This window comes from Perognathus longimembris, chromosome 4 (assembly GCF_023159225.1).
Source record: "Perognathus longimembris pacificus isolate PPM17 chromosome 4, ASM2315922v1, whole genome shotgun sequence".
Taxonomy (NCBI): Eukaryota; Metazoa; Chordata; class Mammalia; order Rodentia; family Heteromyidae; genus Perognathus; species Perognathus longimembris.
Genome location: NC_063164.1, coordinates 11,199,742 through 11,216,947, shown reverse-complemented (window position 1 = coordinate 11,216,947; position 17,206 = coordinate 11,199,742). Strand labels below are relative to the sequence as shown.

The 17,206-nt window shown below is 41.2% G+C and overlaps 1 protein-coding gene across 1 annotated transcript in view; it reads right to left on the bottom strand.

The window, feature by feature from the left end:
- Window positions 1–1,843: 1,843 nt before the first annotated feature.
- Wdfy1 (WD repeat and FYVE domain containing 1) overlaps window positions 1,844–17,206 on the bottom strand; it is a 47,765-nt gene continuing 32,402 nt past the window's right edge. The window contains exons 6-12 of the mRNA XM_048344661.1: window positions 16,791–16,903; window positions 14,598–14,724; window positions 12,973–13,078; window positions 7,365–7,466; window positions 4,984–5,114; window positions 3,784–3,892; window positions 1,844–3,135 (exon numbers count right to left, since the gene is read on the bottom strand). Of these exons, the coding sequence (XP_048200618.1) occupies window positions 3,076–3,135; window positions 3,784–3,892; window positions 4,984–5,114; window positions 7,365–7,466; window positions 12,973–13,078; window positions 14,598–14,724; window positions 16,791–16,903 (748 nt within the window). The 3' untranslated portion in view covers window positions 1,844–3,075. The remainder of the gene's footprint in view (window positions 3,136–3,783; window positions 3,893–4,983; window positions 5,115–7,364; window positions 7,467–12,972; window positions 13,079–14,597; window positions 14,725–16,790; window positions 16,904–17,206) is intronic.

The window sequence follows — 17,206 nt, the reverse complement described above, 5'->3', positions numbered from 1 at the left end:
AGAAAATAGACAAGACACTCAATAACCTGCTCACAATTAACAACTAAGCAATAGACACTTGGATAAATATAGTATATATTACTTATTTGTTAAACCTCACATTTATAATGAGCAGATGGTTTACCACTAATAAGAACTGGTTTCTTATTTTTTAGGAGAAAACCAGATTTAGTAATGGAAATAAAAAGTACTTGACTGTAAATTGGTTTTAGAAAATATTTTCTTGGGGCTGAGTTGCTGTGAACATTTATTAACATATTTGGATCATTTTCAACAATTAAAAAATACAGATGCTAAAAAACTGAATTGCTGGAGATAACACAAAGCATTATTTTTTGTTTGTGTTCTCTAAGTAGCAATGAAACTAAGATAATACAAGGAGGTTTACAATATAATGAATAATGGTGTCAGCAGTGTTTCCTATCTAATGCTCAGGGGTAATTCTATCTTTTGGACTACCAAAGGCTAACTTAAGAAACATGTTGATAATGAAGAACTGACATTTATTACATAAACTAGCTCTAACAGAGGGTCTTCTCTAACTTTTTATACTTCTCAATCCCTATTTATACAAATGAACTTGAGGATTCAGGAATGAAAGGAGAGTAATGTTACTTGAGATCTTAAGTGACCCGTTTAAGAGAAACACAGTCAACATAAGGCCCAACATAAGTAACCATAAGCCTATATCGGTCGGTACCTTTCCTTGTGTGCCTAGTCATAAAATTGCGAAAATAAGCTTTTCCCACCTCTATAAAAAATATTACCCCACTATGCTATGTAATACATGATAGAGACAAGATCAGCTGACAAAGAAAGAGTAACTCATAGGCTCAGGTGAGGAAGAAAACACATCCTTTCCTAATCAACCACACTCTAATCCTTCCTTAAATATAACTGTTCTCCTTGATTTAGATTCCCTCTAGAAGGTCTAAAACAACTTTGCATTTTCTAGGAAAATCTGATTTGTTTTTTAATATTAAGAGTTTTAAAGACAAAAAAGAGTTTGCTGGCTATGGAGCATTCTCAGCAGCCATTACACTCCCTTCAGTTTACCACAGACATGTAAAAGTCACATTTTATAGAAGATAAAGGAAAACAAAATCACAGCTCAATGTTCTTCCACAGGACTCAACCATCTCCTGATTTCCTTCCAGAACCTAATGCAAGCCCAGGAGAGCAACTTGGTAGGCACTGAACCATTAACTAAAAGAAAGTGAACCTAAGAAAACCAATATCTAACACTGTAGTTTTCGAGTAATCATTGCTCAGTTTTTCTTCCAAACTATGTTACTGACATTCATTGTACAGTCTTGGAAGAGGTATTTAGAGAAAAACAGCATTTTCAAGTTATGTATCACAAAATTATAAGGAGCAACCAAATCCTTCACTCAGCCTTATTTCCAAAAGCAAGTGTACTTTTATGCAGAGCATTCCAGAACATGTTTTGTGCCTGACTCTTCTTTGTATTTTATTTGTGTTACATGGCCGTGACCATTAAGACCTGTTTGATTTCCTGTCTTAAATGTTTTTATCCCTGTAAGCCATGTTAATAAAGCAGATAGACCCCCTTAGTTTCATCATAAAGAATGACCACATTGCCCTGCAATGATCCTTGTACAATGATGCAATAGTGTCTTTGAAAAAAGAAATACTCAATATCCATTAGTAAGATTAGCAAAAACTGTTGCTGTGTTTCTATCTGTCCTTAAAAAAAAATAGGTCTGTCAAGTGCCCGTATCTCATGCTTCTAATCCTAGCTACTTGGGAGGCTGAGATCAGAGCATCCTGGTTCAGAGCCAGACTGGGCAGGAAAGTTTCTGAGACACACTCCTCAAACAAACCACCAAAAAGCCAGAATGCAGAGCTGTGGCTCAAGTGGTAGAGCACCAGCCTTGAGCAAAAATGTTAAGGGACAGTACCAGGACTCTGAATTCAAGCCACAGTACTTGGTTTCATAGCTCTACAAGAATAGCTATGTGTGCTACTCTCAAAATACACACATGTACATATCTGTATATTAAAGGTAGACTCCTCCTCTTCCTTCTCCTCTTCAACCTATACTTTGTGGTCAAACACTTTAAGAATGTGTTTGAAGCAACAACATTTACTAGCTGTGAAGGAAGTGATTGGTAAGTTAGGCATTACTGATAGGACCTGATTAATGATTACAGCTCTAAGCCATCCATACTCTCCTATGAAAAATAAATTACATTAGTTATGACTAAAAGCCAACGAAGCTTTGAAGTACTTTTCTGAGGGGTGCAATCAACTTCCACGTGGCAGGGGCTCAAGTTGGAACACTACATAGACTGTGGCTTTAATAGGAACAGACTGACTCTATCCCATCACCACTGCCTGGTCACTGGGTTTTAAGAAAATGTCTGGTGACAGCATGAATCATGTTAACAGCACCGTAAGGAAGCTTTGTCCTCAGAACACATGTGGGGGGAATGGAGAGAGAAGGGGGACTTTCCTAGTTACGTGACACACACTGGCTGAAACAGAAATGACTAAAGTGAGTCCAAGATTAAGAACAGGTGACGGCACTATCTGAAGAGAACAAATAGCTTTTTAGGACGTTTACCAACAACCAAAGAGTAGACAAGATTCACGTAAGAGTGGTGCCTCCCCTAGATAAAGAGAGGACAGTCCTCCTCCCTAGCGCCTGCTCTGACAACAGAAAGCCTAGGCCTGGGGGAGGCCAGCTACTCTGACAGATGTGGGTTTGGAGTGGGACTGCTTTTTGAAAGTCCTAAGCATTCAGTTCTCTTCAACTTGTTTCCCTTCTAAAATTCAGTACGTTCCTCTTTCCTCACCCGAGCTCTCTGTTCATGAACAATCTCCCCCTTCCTCAGGAGGGCGTTCCTACACAGATCATTTCCAACCAGTCCCCACAGGTGAGTTCCACAGATGCCCAGACACACCTGTACATCTTATTCCTTTTAAAAATGCCGATTTGTTTTGCGGTAGCCATCATCCTTTCACGTGACAGCGGCTGTTGAGCTACATGGGGAGGGTTTCATCTGGTGGAGGCAGCTGTTCCTGAGGTGTCACCGTCACCCAGCGCCTGCATCAGTGTGGAGCAAACCCCGTTGCCAGACTGCAGCCTACCACAGGCGTCATGTCCCAGATCTACAAGAAGATGAGACACATGGAGAGGGCCATCTCATCGTGGGGTCCAACACCAAGACTCGGCTGGCAAGCTAACTTCTGCTAATCACGAAAACAAAACCTGAATGTATACATAGGGATAAACAGTGTTCAAGAAAGCACAAATGAAATATAGGGTTATCTGTATGTATTAAAAAATCATAACTCCTTACGATAAATTTGAGTGCTTAATTCAAAACTTCATGGCGAATATGGAGTATTTTGTAGTTTTCCAACTTTAGTTAGTATACAAAGTATCAAACTTATTTCCAGTATCAGTTAGTGACCTGGAGCCCTCATAAAAAATGGAATGGTTATTTCTCTCAGTAAAGCTGCCTTCTGTTCAGGACACAGGAGACTCTAGCTGGGAAGGAAGATTATGTAGCCAGCAAAGCCCCAACCAGCTGGGAAGAGAAGCCCTGGGCCAGCTCAGCATACACAGAAAGTGAGAGCAGGCCCTTACCAGGTCACTGGGCTAGACCACCAAGATGAAGGAAAACACCACCGAGACTCACTGGCTATCCACTGGCAATAGGGTGCTGATAAGAAATGAAGGCATACTTGCTGGTCAGAAACCACAGGCTGACAAAGGGGGTAGCAACACTCACGCTAACCATTAGGCAAGCTTACCTTGACAATGCGGTCAGTGCCACAGGTCACCATCAGTCCCCTGGCAATGTCCATGGACATGTGGGAAATGTTATGCTTTCCTTCATGAAAAGTTGCTAGTGAAGTCCGACTAACAAAGATAAAGGAGAAACACCTATCTGTACCTGGAGTTAAAGGATTTTTTTTAAGCAATATAAGTAGTACAAATACTGTTAACAGTGATAAAATGAGCTTTGAAAATGTGGTTGTGGTTTTGAAAACCAACTTTATAATTAAAGGACAACAGTGTCTGGTCCTGGTGGCTCACATCTGTAATCCTAATTACTAGGAAGCCAAAACCTGGAGTTTCACAGTTGGAAGTTGACTTGAGCAGGAAAGTCCATGGAATTCCATCTTCCATGAACTAGCAAAAAGCAGGGCACTGGAGATATGGCTCAAGTGGTAGATAAAAGAAGAAAAAGTGTAAGTTCAAGCCCAACAAGACAAACCATAGTTTTATAATAGATTTCATAAAGACTGAGTCTATCTCAGTCAGGTTGTATACATCAGGCTCTGGATTCAATACCAACACTTCAAGGGGGAAAACAAAGCTTTATACAACATTGAAAATAACTTTTAAATTTATTTTTGTAGGACTAAGGGCTTGAACTCAAACTAGGCTGGTGCAATGGCTTCAGGACTGTTTTTCACTGGTCACTTTTTGGAACAGGACTGACTTCATTTTCTATCCAAGTGTGTATACCTGAACTGTGATCCACCTGGCTTCCCATCCTCACTGGGATCACAGGCACACTACTGCATCCAGCTTCCCTGTGTGAAGATGGAGTCTCACAGACTTTTCTGCCTGGGTGGACCAATCTCAACCTCCAAGTAATTAGGACTGTAGATGTGAGCCACTAGCACCTGGCTATGTGCACATATAACTGGTGCTTAGAGCCCATGGGCCTCACAGCTCAGGAATGGCCAGGCAGCTGCTAGAGCGGTCAAGGTGGCCTCACAAGTATCCAGGAAAACATCTGTCCCAGCCCATGTGACAGCTTGAAATAAACAGTAGCAATCCAAAGTCATAAAGCTAGGACAGAAACTTCTCTTTAGAAATGGCTTGTGCAGCTCTGAAGGGACAGAGGGTCATTTCTCATTTGGGTCATTTCTCAGGCTATCTGTGTTGATACTCATCAGAAGGAGCAACAGGCAGTAAGAGAAAGATCTATGAACACTCACTCTTCCTCTTTGATGGAGTCATAACAGGAATCACAAACTCGGACCTGGAACTCAAAGCCCATGACAGGGTAACTGGAGCGCTTGCTGCTGCACTTGCCACAGACGGCCTGCCCACACTTCCTGCAGTGATGCTTCCCGAGAAAGAGAAAACGGAGTCAGCCTCGCCTGGTACACATGGCAGCCTTTCCTCAGTACACAAGGCTTCCCTTTCAAGCTGGGAAATGGGAGTCAGAAAGAATGGCTTTGAGTTCTAACCACCACCTGGTGCATCAACTAACACTCAAAAGCTGGAAAATTTCAAGACATTCAGGATCTCCAAATACACTTGCTCTGTTGGTCGAATGCTGTTCCACGTAGCAAACATTAAAACCAAGTTCATCCAAAGGGGATACTCTTAGGGAAGGAAGACAAAGGTACAGTGCCTATGTGCTATGTGCCTCAGATCATATAAAGTAGTATTTATCCAAATGAACTCCAGGAAATAGAAACCCAGTGTCTGTTCTTTGCTGTTTTTTTTTTTTCTTTTGACTTGTTTGTTCATTTTTCTGTCTTTGGGAAGGTAAGGGGGAAGCACAGAAATGGAAAGAGAAAGGATGAACAAAAGCAGCAGCAGTGCTCACTAAACACTATGTTGAAAACGAACTACATAGTTTGTGGGTGGGGATGGGAGGGAAAAACTGGGAGAGAACGAAGGAAAGGGTGATACTGTCCAGAAAGAAATGTACACATTACCTAACTTATGTAACTGTAGCCCTTCTGCATATTACCCTTATAATAATACAAAAATAAAAAATTTAAAGGTTTAGGTTCATTCAAGACTCTAATCACTTAAGACTGCAAGAAGGAAAATGTATTGTATCTAAGTTTTGAGTTTTAATGTGACACAGCCTCATTAGGAAATAAGTATCCATTAACACATGCTTTGCTATTTCAGTTTCTCAGATTGTGATTAAGGAAATGTAAATCTCAAGAACATTTCGCACTAATTATTATTACTGATTTGGACATATCATTGTTAAACACCTAGCAACCAACACCTTTTCTCTCTCTTCCTTTACTAGTTATGGCATAAGAATAAAATTTATTTTTTGTTTCCATTAGAAGTAATGAAGAATACCTCATCTATTAGTTACAATGTACAACTTACAAACTAGACATGCATTGCGAGAACTCGGCTAATGACAGAATTTAGGTGTCATTTCAGAGCATTAGGCTGTTAAAAGCACTAAAGTACTTCCTGGTGAGCTGCCAGTCTCATAGCACACCTTATGGAGAGCAGCTCTGTGAGGGAAATTAAAGAATGTTTATTGACACATAGACTTCAGGTTAATCCTTCATAGGAGTGCAACCAGTCTTAAAGGAATAATAGCATTCCTTTTACTTACCTGCACACATTCATGTCACCCTGAGTGGCTACCTTCAAGCTGCTGTAGAAATACATTTTGTGGGAGAACTTTAGAATGACACCAAAACCTTGTGCAACACGCATGTTGGAACACATTTCTCTAATTTAAAAATAAAAAATGTAAGACAGGTGCTGGTCTCTAATACTTGTAATCCTAGTTCAAGAGGAGCTAGTACAGGAGGCTGAAATCTGAAGATAAAGGTTTGAAGCTACCCTGAACAGACAAATCCACAGGACTCTTATCTCTAGTTAACCAGCCAAAAGACTCTAACACAGGCATGGCTCAGTGGCACACCAGCACTAAGCAAAAAATAAAATAAAATAAAAAAATAAGACCTGAGGCCAAGTACAAACCCCAGTACAAACACAAAAATAAACAAATAAATGAGTTTTTAAAATGTTTTATTCAAAATATTTGTAACAAGAATGCTCTGATATACCTAAATGGAAACACTTTAGAATAATCTAGAATTCATAGAGTCAGAGAGTAACCCAATGAGAACTAAGTTGTTACCCCTTACCTATTTGTGACAGCATAAATAAAGCATACATTGACATGCCCCAATTTAGCCTGATTTTATATTTGGCTGGATGAAATATTGATTTTAGTAAGTAACAGTCCAAAGTTTAAGAGCTTTTAGTAATTTAAAGTCAAATTCTCATGGGGCCTCTATACATCCCTGCTTTTCCAACCAGGACAGGAACTGGAGGAGCAGGTATTAAGTTGCTGGCCCCAGCAAAATGTTACCTATGTGATAATGACAGGAAAAAAACGTAAGGGCTGGTGAGGAATAGTGCTTGCCCAGCAAATGTGAGGCTCAGAGTTCAAACCCCAGTATCACCTAACAAAAAAATTTTTTAAGAATAATAATCAATTGCATTTGCGAGAGCATATGATTCTAAAAGAAATAACAGATTAATGACATACCCATTGAAAGCATGATCCACAGAGTGACCACTCACCATGGTGACTCACCTGCCTCAAACCCAGTGTCTTTGTGTCCCACATTTGCTTTAGGTTCCAGAAAAAGGGCTGCTCACACTTTTGACAGGAATCACTCTCCAACCACTGAGGTGCCTGGGGGAGCAGATAGGAAGACAACATCAGCATGTCTGCATGTTGAAACACGGGAGCACGCTAGCATGCCGAGCATGCTAGGCTTACTGCTTCTTTTCAAGTTTCGCTGGCGACCATAATCAAGATCGTGTTTGAATTTCCAAGACTGCATTTGCTGTTTATAGGGTTGCTCAATCTGTAACCTACAGGTAAGAGGGGGCAATTAGTTACATTTTTATTGTGAACTATTAAGAGCTGTCTATATATTTCTACCAAAAGCTAGAGTCATTTGTGATCTACATCCAGTTGAGCAAAACAATTCTGTTTCTTGCAGAATCTGGTGAATTACTACTTTCTTAGAAAGGCTTCAGGGTCACAGGTGACTAAGAGGAGAAAGCCAAGGAAACATAGCTATATGCTAGGCCTCTGGGGTGAGCATCATGCTAGACTGACTGGCCCTTCCTTACTCCCCTACCCCAAATCTCAGGTCTCTCAGGAGCAGGGTTCCCTCCCTGCTGTGATTGGCACTGCAATTCTACAATCTTGACTGAGCCATGAGCTCTTGTCTTTCCTTACACTAAGCCAAACGTATTTATTGGTACTATGTGCATATATATATATGTGTATATATATATACATATGTATATATATATACACATATATATAGATATATTCAATCTGTCACAAAGTAGTTCCCTGGATTTGTTTGGGGGAGGGGCAGTACTTGGGATTAAACTCAGGGCCTTGTACTTGCTAGGCAGGTGATATACCTCTTGAGCCAAACCTCCAGACTCCTTTCTACTACTGGTCATTGTTGAGGTAAGACCAGGCCAGTATGGGCTGTAATTTCTCATCTTGTTTTTCTGCATGTGGCTGAGGACAAAAGACACACACCACCATGCCCTATCATTGAATGAGATGGGTGGAATCTCATGACCTTTTTATTTTTAATGTTCAGAAAGGCTGTGAATCATTATCCCTCATCTCTACTTACCAAGTAGCTAGGAATATTAGCTTGAACCATTGTGGCTGGCATTTTTGGTGGAAGAGGATTTAAAGTTCCAAAATTACCTTATCAGGAACTTAGAAAATATTTCTCTAAACCAGAAAATTATAAATTGTACTTGATTATGAGACAAAAACTTTAAAAAGATGATCTAACTCTAATTACCAGCTTTTGTTAAGTGAGTATAATTAAGTAGTAAATAATAGTTCCAGTAAATTAATCCATAGATCATGGTATAGGAAATATTGTTTTTCTTGATCTTAAAGGTTGAATCATAGCCAAGTACCAGTTGTTCACACCCGTAATCCTATCTACTCAGGAGGCTGAGATCTGAGAATCACAGTTCTGCCCAGGCAGAACAGTCCATAAGACACTTACCCTAATTAACGAGTAAAAACCCAGAAGTGGGAGTATGGCTCAAATGGAAGAACACCACTTTGAGTGAAAAAGCCAAGAGAGACAGCAAGTCCCTAAGTTCAAGCCCCAGAATCAGGAAAGTGACATTTAGAAGACTTAGTGAAGATGGGTTTTCTATAGATTTCACAGTACGGGCTTAAAGGAGGGGTACCAATGGTTCTTTACCTTGTATCCTCGTGTATCAAAAAATTTGAGACCATCATAGTTTGCATTTTGGATATGTTACTGGAAATCCCTGGCATAAGACAGTCATTGGAAATGTTTTAGGGGTGGGGAAAGGCAAGGCACTCCCAAATAGACTGAAGCAGGCTCTCAATACTGGGGAACTGTTGGAAATGAACAAGGAGAAAGGAAGAGTAATGGAGAGATGAGTATCCACGGAGGAAGATGGTCACCCTGATGTAGAGCTACTCCGGTCTCCCTGAGCAACCCAACAGAGCTGGTGATGGAGGTTGGCATGGTTTGGAACACTGCCTGGCAACCACATCCCTAGAGGAGGCACAGAGGTTAGTGCTGCCAACAGCACTAACGTTTGGTTGCAGGGGAGGGACACAGGTCTGATTTTTTTTCATCTAAGGTCTGAAATAGACTTGAATGTAGTCCTGCAAACCAGTTAGGTCCAGTGAAAACCAGCACAAAAGGTTCACACTAAAACTACCTTTTGTGGGGACCAGGGAGTCTAATGGGGACACCATGATGGTTTTAATGGGAAGAACAAACAGAAATCTGTCCACTCTTTATTTCCCATTCTTACTATACCAAAAATGCTCGCTATAAGAACTTGAAAGCACAAAGTTCTAGTTATTTCTCAGGGCTCTAGAAACAGATTTTCTTTCAAAGACAGTGGATATGCTCAATTTTCTTCAAAAGCAAAATTCAATCACCCAAATTCAGGAGTGGGGCTCTCTACTGAAACAGAAGGGGAATGACCCACTTCCAAACTGAGAAGGAAAAGGAGAAAAGGGGAAAAAAAGGAAGGTGACCAGGTATTTTTTTATATCTTGGTGATTCATTTGCCTCATCTCAGCAAAGACCACAGCACAAGAATAATACACTCTACCACTAATTGCTGTGTATAAAATAGTATTCATTCTATAATCTAGTAGTGAAAAACTGCTCTTTTTAAGAGGACTCATACTCTGCAGCTACTGTCATATGTTCATTTATATTTTTTGGCTACTTCCATAAAAAGTACCCTCTATAATTACAGTCTGGCAAAGGAGCAGGCTGTCTTGCATCTTGATGGCCAGGAGGACAATGACAGCCCTAGTGGTCTGGAAACTCTCCAGTCAGGGCTCACTGATGACTTAGAAGGGAATTCCAGGCAAGCAGTGTGGAGCTGAAGAAACTGGGCTCTTCCTCCCTTGCCGTGATTCTGGGAGTCCTGTACACCACATAAACACAAACGCAGATCCCAGCTATTCAGAAGGCTAAGATCTGAGGACTGTGGTTTGAAGCCCGCCTGAGCAGATAAAAATGTGAGAGTCTTACCTCCAATTAGTCACTAAAATGCTGCAAATGGCGCTGTGGCTCTAAGTGGCTGAGCACTGGCCTTCAATGAGAAAGCTAGGGACAGTGTTCAGGCCCTGAATTCAAGCCCCAGTACCAGCAAGGAAAACAAACAAACAAAAAAATCAGGGTCTGAATTTATAGGTCAAAACCTGCTACTTCTATACTACACTCAACTGGAAACCAAATCTACTAGATCATTTTTCTCTCTTTTTCTTTCTTCTACATTATCTACTTCCCTATCTCTTCCAGATGATTAAAAGGAAAAAACTGGCCACAAAGGAAGCACTCTGACTTTGTGTTTCCCTTCAGACATGTACACACACAGTTCACAATTATGTAATTTAAAGGCTCCTGCTCCTACTTTCTGAGTACTTTCTAAAAAGAATATATCAAGGATAAGAACAGGGGACTGACACCCATGAGGTTAAGCCCAAACAGATCTCCAGCAGTCTCCTTCCCTAAGCCTTCAGGGAACATGCTCTCTTCTTACTCTTTCTGAGTAAGACTGAAAACTGAAGGACCAGCCCGGGGACAGACCAACCAATTAACTGTTCTTGTTGAGAGCTTTAAGCACAGCTCAAATCCATCTTTGCAAACAAAGTATTACAATTCTGCAATACTAAACTAGTGTTCAATGTTTATTAACAAGTTACTTTAAGCTTTCCCAAGACTTTTTAGAATATTCAAAAAGAAAAGTTAATCAGCAGACACATAATCAAAATTTCCTGTCTGACTTGTCTCACAAACTTACTAGAAAAACCTAGCAACCAACATATCTTCATATGACAGACTCAGTCTTGCTATGTATAGGGTAGTCTATTTCTGTCACTAGACTGCAGGCTGGTGGTAAGCAAGAATCTTTGTATAGGACATAAAGGATAGCCATAAAGTCTAGAAATGAGTAGTGCCTCTACTGTTCAAAACACTGTATCCTTTCATTATTTCTTACGGAACACACTAACAACCAAGGGTTATTCAGAGCAGACCCTCGTGCAGGGGTGGGAGGCATTGTGGGTTACCATGTGATGTGCATTCCAAAAGGGCACCATGTTCCACACTGATGCAGAGGAACCCACCCTTAAGCCATGGTGGATTCCATGTGGCACACAGTGAGTCGTGATGCGGTGCCAATGCACCATTTATCATCATGCACAGCCACCTGAGCTTCCAGTGGCCACCCTGTAGGTGCCGCCATAAATGCTTTGGAAGTTAATACATTACTGGCACTCTTCATGCCCCCAAATCTTCTCTGGAATCTGTCCTCTTGCTATGGACATCAAAGGGTACAAACGTTGCTGAGAAACACGAATAGTCCAAATGCTGACAGAGATGAGAATGGAAATCCTGCCTGGAAACCTGATGACATCTATAAAAAGCTGTAAGAATGTAGGTATCCTTACACCAGAAGTTTTGCCTGTAGTAAATAACTGAATGGTCACACAATGACAATTAACTGTATTCACTGCAGCATTACTCAAAATAGAAAAGGATGGGTATGGTAGGACATTCCTGTAATCCCAGCTACTTAGAAGCAGAAACAGGATGATCATTAACTATACTCAAAAGTTACTAAGACCTATCTGCAAAACAAGCTTGTACAATGGTGCATGTCTATACTCAGCTATTTGGGAGGCAGAGGTAGGAGTGTGGTCAAAGTCCAGTGCAGGCAAAAGCACGAGACTCAAATTAAAAAGCTAAAAATCATCAAAGGCAGGGGCTATGGCTCAATTGCTAGAATGCTTGTGCAGCAAGTGCAAAGCCTTGAGTAAAATCTCCAGTACCACAAAAATAAACAGAAAGTAAATGAATAAGGAAGACCAACAGTTAGACTGTCAAGCAGCTAGTATCTTAGCAGACATCTCATTCAATGGTTTCTCTTTATGGAAGAGTGAACAGATGCTCAGAAGACAAGGTCCCATTAGGGGCCTGGCTACATTAAAAATTGTGTTGCCTTAGCCAAGTGCCAGTGGCTCATTACTATAATTCTGACTATTTCAAAAAGCTGAGATCTGAGGATCATGGCTCAAAGCCAATCAGGGAAGAAAAGTCTTGAGGTTCCTATCTCCAATTAACCAACAAAATGCCATTAGTGGAGACAGGGATCAAGTGGTAGAATGCCAGCCTCAAGTACAAAAGCCAAAAGAGAGCTTGAGGCCCTGCACTTGAAATCTACCACTGACTCAAGATAAAATAAACTGGGTGGCCTGAAAAGAATGCTTTGTTGACATGGACTCAAAGGAGCAGAACTCACCGGAAAACAAAAGTAGAGAAAGAGATCCATTTTCCCGGGAAAATGACACGCATCTAGCTATGTTGTTGACACATGCTTCCCGGGGCTTCCGAGAGGAAAGGCCTGCTCCGAGGGGTTGGGGAGTCTGCCACAGGCCAGATCCCTGCATGTGACAGGAGACTGTCTCACGTGTCAGCCTCCGGGGTCATCTGAGCACACACTGCTTATCATTGGTGGAAACTCTCACACGCGTGGGTGGAGGATGCATGACCTTGTGAGGCCAGAAGCAGAACAGGGATACCCCATGGCAGCACTCCAGGGGGCAGGATGTGGGGGGCTCACTAGTGACCAGAGCCTCTCACCTCTTCTCGGCTAACATCCATGTTCCACACTGCAATTCCACCATCCGAGGAACAGGAAACCAGCTGCCTGGTGAGCTGCAGGTAGCACAGCGATTGCACCCGGTCACTGTCAACGGCACACAGAGTCACATGGCTCAATGGGGAAATGACTGTCATGCACATCAGTTCAGCTCCACATTCAAGCAGTGTTTTATCACCATTTGGCACGGCAATGAGAGTTGTGTAATAAGCTTTGCTTGGCATTCTAGAACTTACTTTACAGAGTCATAGTTTCTGTAAACTACATGCAAGTCTGTCACTTAGAATGGCCAGCTGGACAAGGAAGGTCCTGGCACAGTTGAACTTTAAGTTCCTGGAGCACAGTTCCTGGAACAAGTAATCGGACAGCATGGAGATCATGTGCATGCATACACACGCATACACACATATACACACACAAACACACACTCCCATGAGTGAAAAAAATGTGTTCTTTTCCTTCAGGCTTATCACACCTATCCACTGGAAGCCAGGGAAATGATCTCCTGACCTGTCAACTTTGTACCTAATTTTTCCTTGGCTAAATTTCAACCTGACTGCAATTATAGCTGACTGACTAAAGAAGGGAGCACCTACTAGAAGACAAGACCTCAAGTATCACAACGTCAGAGCTTAGGTGAGGATGAATGTCGAGTGAAGGTATGCCCTCCCACCTTTTTTTTTCTTTTGTGTTGGATCTGAGGCTTGAACTCAGGGTTTTAGCACTGACCCTTAAACTTTTCTGCTCATGGCAAGAGTCTACTACTTGAGCTACAGCTCCACTTGTGGTTTTTTAGTAGTTACATGGAAATAAGATTCTCACAGACTTTCCTGCCCGGGCTGGCACTGTGCCTTGATCCTCAGATCTCAGCCTTCTGAGGAAGTAGGACTGCAGGTATGAGCCAGATGCCCAGCTTAATATATTCCTTCATAAGGAAATGCATGCACAATACATGCAATCTGCAAGGGTCAAAGTCCTCACTGGCAACTCTAAGCAGCACCTGCTTTAAGCAGATATCCTAAGAGAGTGGTAACTGATCAGAGGAAGAAAGTAGAAGGTGCTCTTTGGACTAAGAAATCCTGATTTATTATTTTTTTATTGTTTTTTGCCAGACCTGGCACTTGAACTCAGGGCCTGGGCACTGTCCCTAATCTTTTGCTCAAGGCTAGCATTCTACCACTTGAACCACAGCACCACTTCCAGCCTTTTCTGTTTATGTGGTACTGAGGAATTGAACCCAGGACCTCATGCATGCTAGGCAAGAACACTACCACTAAGCCACATTCCTAGCCCAGCTTTTTTTTTTTTTTTTTTTAGCCAGACATTTAAGCCTGACACAGGCAGGCACAAGTGGACTTGGGCTTATCAATTACTGAGTAGGGTGGTGTACACCTTTACTTCTAGCACTGAGGTCTTCTAGGCTGAGGCCACAGGCAGATTTCAAGTTCAAGGCCAGCCTATGCTGAATACCAAGACTCAATATCAAAAGTAAAAATAAATAAACAAAATTAGGGTTGGGACAGAGCTCTAATGCTCCATTTGGCTCCCCGCACCCTCAGATTCTTTCCCCATCCCCCCCCCCCCAAAAAGAAAAATGGTCACATACTGGTGGCCCTGAAGCAAGAGTGTCCGGCCTTTCCTGCCTCCAATGTCCCACATGATGATGCTGTTGTCCGATGCTCCTGAGAAGAGTAACCGCTGAATGGGGTCCCACCAGAGGCAGGCAACACTCCCTGGTGGGGGAGGATGAGGGGGGAAGAAATGAAGAGCTCTGCATCAGGATGTGCACACTGACAGTAAAGGCCTGAGCTGACACCAGCTGAGCATTTGAGTAGTCTATTTTTGTCACACAAAGGGTCATTCAACCATATCCTCATGAGTCAGAGACAGGACACAGCATACCCCTTATCCATCAGGATTTTCCATGGAGCATCAAACTGCTTTGAAAACCAAGATTTTTTTTTAAAGAACTTTTTCCTTATCTGCACCAATAAATTATCAAGTAGCAACACAGGAAATATTTCAGGAAAAAAAAAAACTTTTGGAGAATGAAAGTCCCTACTAATATTTCATGAAAAAATTCAGTACAATTTACTGTGGTCAGTGAGAAGATGTCAATCTAGGTTATTCCAGACCTCTCAGGTTAGAGACATTTCACACAGCATACCTGTGTTGTTTGAAAATTAAATGAATTAACTCAGAACACTGTGCTGCTGTCAATAAACTTTGTTTGTTTTTATAAAAAAAAAAAACCCTAAACCTCACATTTCCCACTTCACTGGCTACCTTATCTAATTTGATACTCTTAGGATATCTGCGGCTTTTTCTTTCAATGAATCTCCTCATTGTTTGTTGGCTACTGTTTAATAAAGAAAGAATTATTAGCAAAGTTAATAAAGCTGAACTGTTACATCAGCTGATAGTAATTCTGTAGATATACACGCTAATAAGCAAGTGACAAACTAGTTTCTCATAAACTTTCCTAAATGAATATTAAAGGTAAGAGAATGAAGCACTCTTCAAAACTAGCTTCCGGGGCCAACTTTGCATGAATCAGACATTGTTTAATCTTATGCCTCTGCCCTCCTTCAACTAGAGGTCGAGCAGCATACACACAGTCATCCAATATGAACACAACTAAGTGGTCCCAGAGCCCAGAGAACACAAAAGGGCCTGGAGGTCATGAGAAAATTGCTCAAAAATAAAATGTATTTTTCCCCAGCTATTCTACTGCTGTTCCTCTTCATCTTCCCCTACAAAGTCCCTGATCTGATGCAATTTATTTTACTTACAGAGATTAGCTAAAATACACAGGATACATTTGTTACACTTAAGATAGTAGCTACTGTCATGAATGTTTAATTCTTAATTAATGTGTGTGTATAAGAACTATTAATTCCAGGGCTGGGGATATAGCCTAGTGGCAAGAGTGCCTGCCTCGGATACACGAGGCCCTAGGTTCGATTCCCCAGCACCACATATACAGAAAACGGCCAGAAGCGGCGCTGTGGCTCAAGTGGCAGAGTGCTAGCCTTGAGCGGGAAGAAGCCAGGGACAGTGCTCAGGCCCTGAGTCCAAGGCCCAGGACTGGCCAAAAAAAAAAAAAAAAAGAACTATTAATTCTTCCAACAGGTCTTTGCTTCTTCAGTCTAAAGCCCAAAACTTCTAATTTGTGACTCTTATAATAATGTGATCTTGTGATCTGAAAATTAAAAAAAACGGACTTGCAAGTGGCTTAGTGTTCAATGAAACCAATTTATTGCGTGCATGTGCACGCAAATTACCCAATCCAGCCAAGAGAACCGTCTTTCACAAAGCATTGCTAACTCACTGCCTTGTAGAAATAAGGGAAGTCCACATGCTACTTCATTACCCCATGTCCCTACTCAGAGAGTAAGTTTCCCAAGTATAAGCCTGAGCCAGCCCACATATCTCTTCTAATTGTATTCACTTAACAGGCTTGCGGCAGGCTCTAGAAACTGACAAACTTGAAGAACAGTAATAGTGGTATCAACAATTCTTTTAAAGATCTTGTCATTACAAGCAACTTGAATGTTCTAGTGAAAACAGTAAATTAATTTAGGAAAATAACACAGAAACTATTATTCAATCAATCAATTTAGGAGTTTTTGTCAACATAAAATTGAAGCAGGCACCTTACTTTCACTTAGTTTCCTCTATCCCATTAAGCTGAAGTCAAACTGAAACCCGATAGATCATGAGGAGTTGAGAACTGTGGTTCTACCTAATTCAACAGCTTAAGCTGGGTGAGGAATTGTTGGGTGACCACTGTGCCTACCTTCATGTCCTTTGAGGGTTGTGATAACAGAGCACGTGTTCTGTTCAAGCTTCAGGAGTGTGATCTGTCCAGAAAAATCTCCAACAAAAGCATATTGAGTATCAAAATCATATCTGAGAAGCAGTTAAGGATATATACAGAATTCATCTCAAAATCCTCCCATAAACAGATAACAGTTTTATCAATGTTGTAATAGAGAAATAGTGCATTTTAAAGAAAATAAGCACAAACCCAAAACCATACCATGAGAAAAAATTTCAGATGAAAACCGCACAAGACACAGAAAGAAAAAACTAAACCAGCCAGAAATACAGGGAAAATTCATATTCACTCAATAAAAACTGATTAATAGATGAAGTGATAATATCTTAGAAACTAGCAGTGGAAAAACAAGAACTGCTAGGAAAGACAGGTAG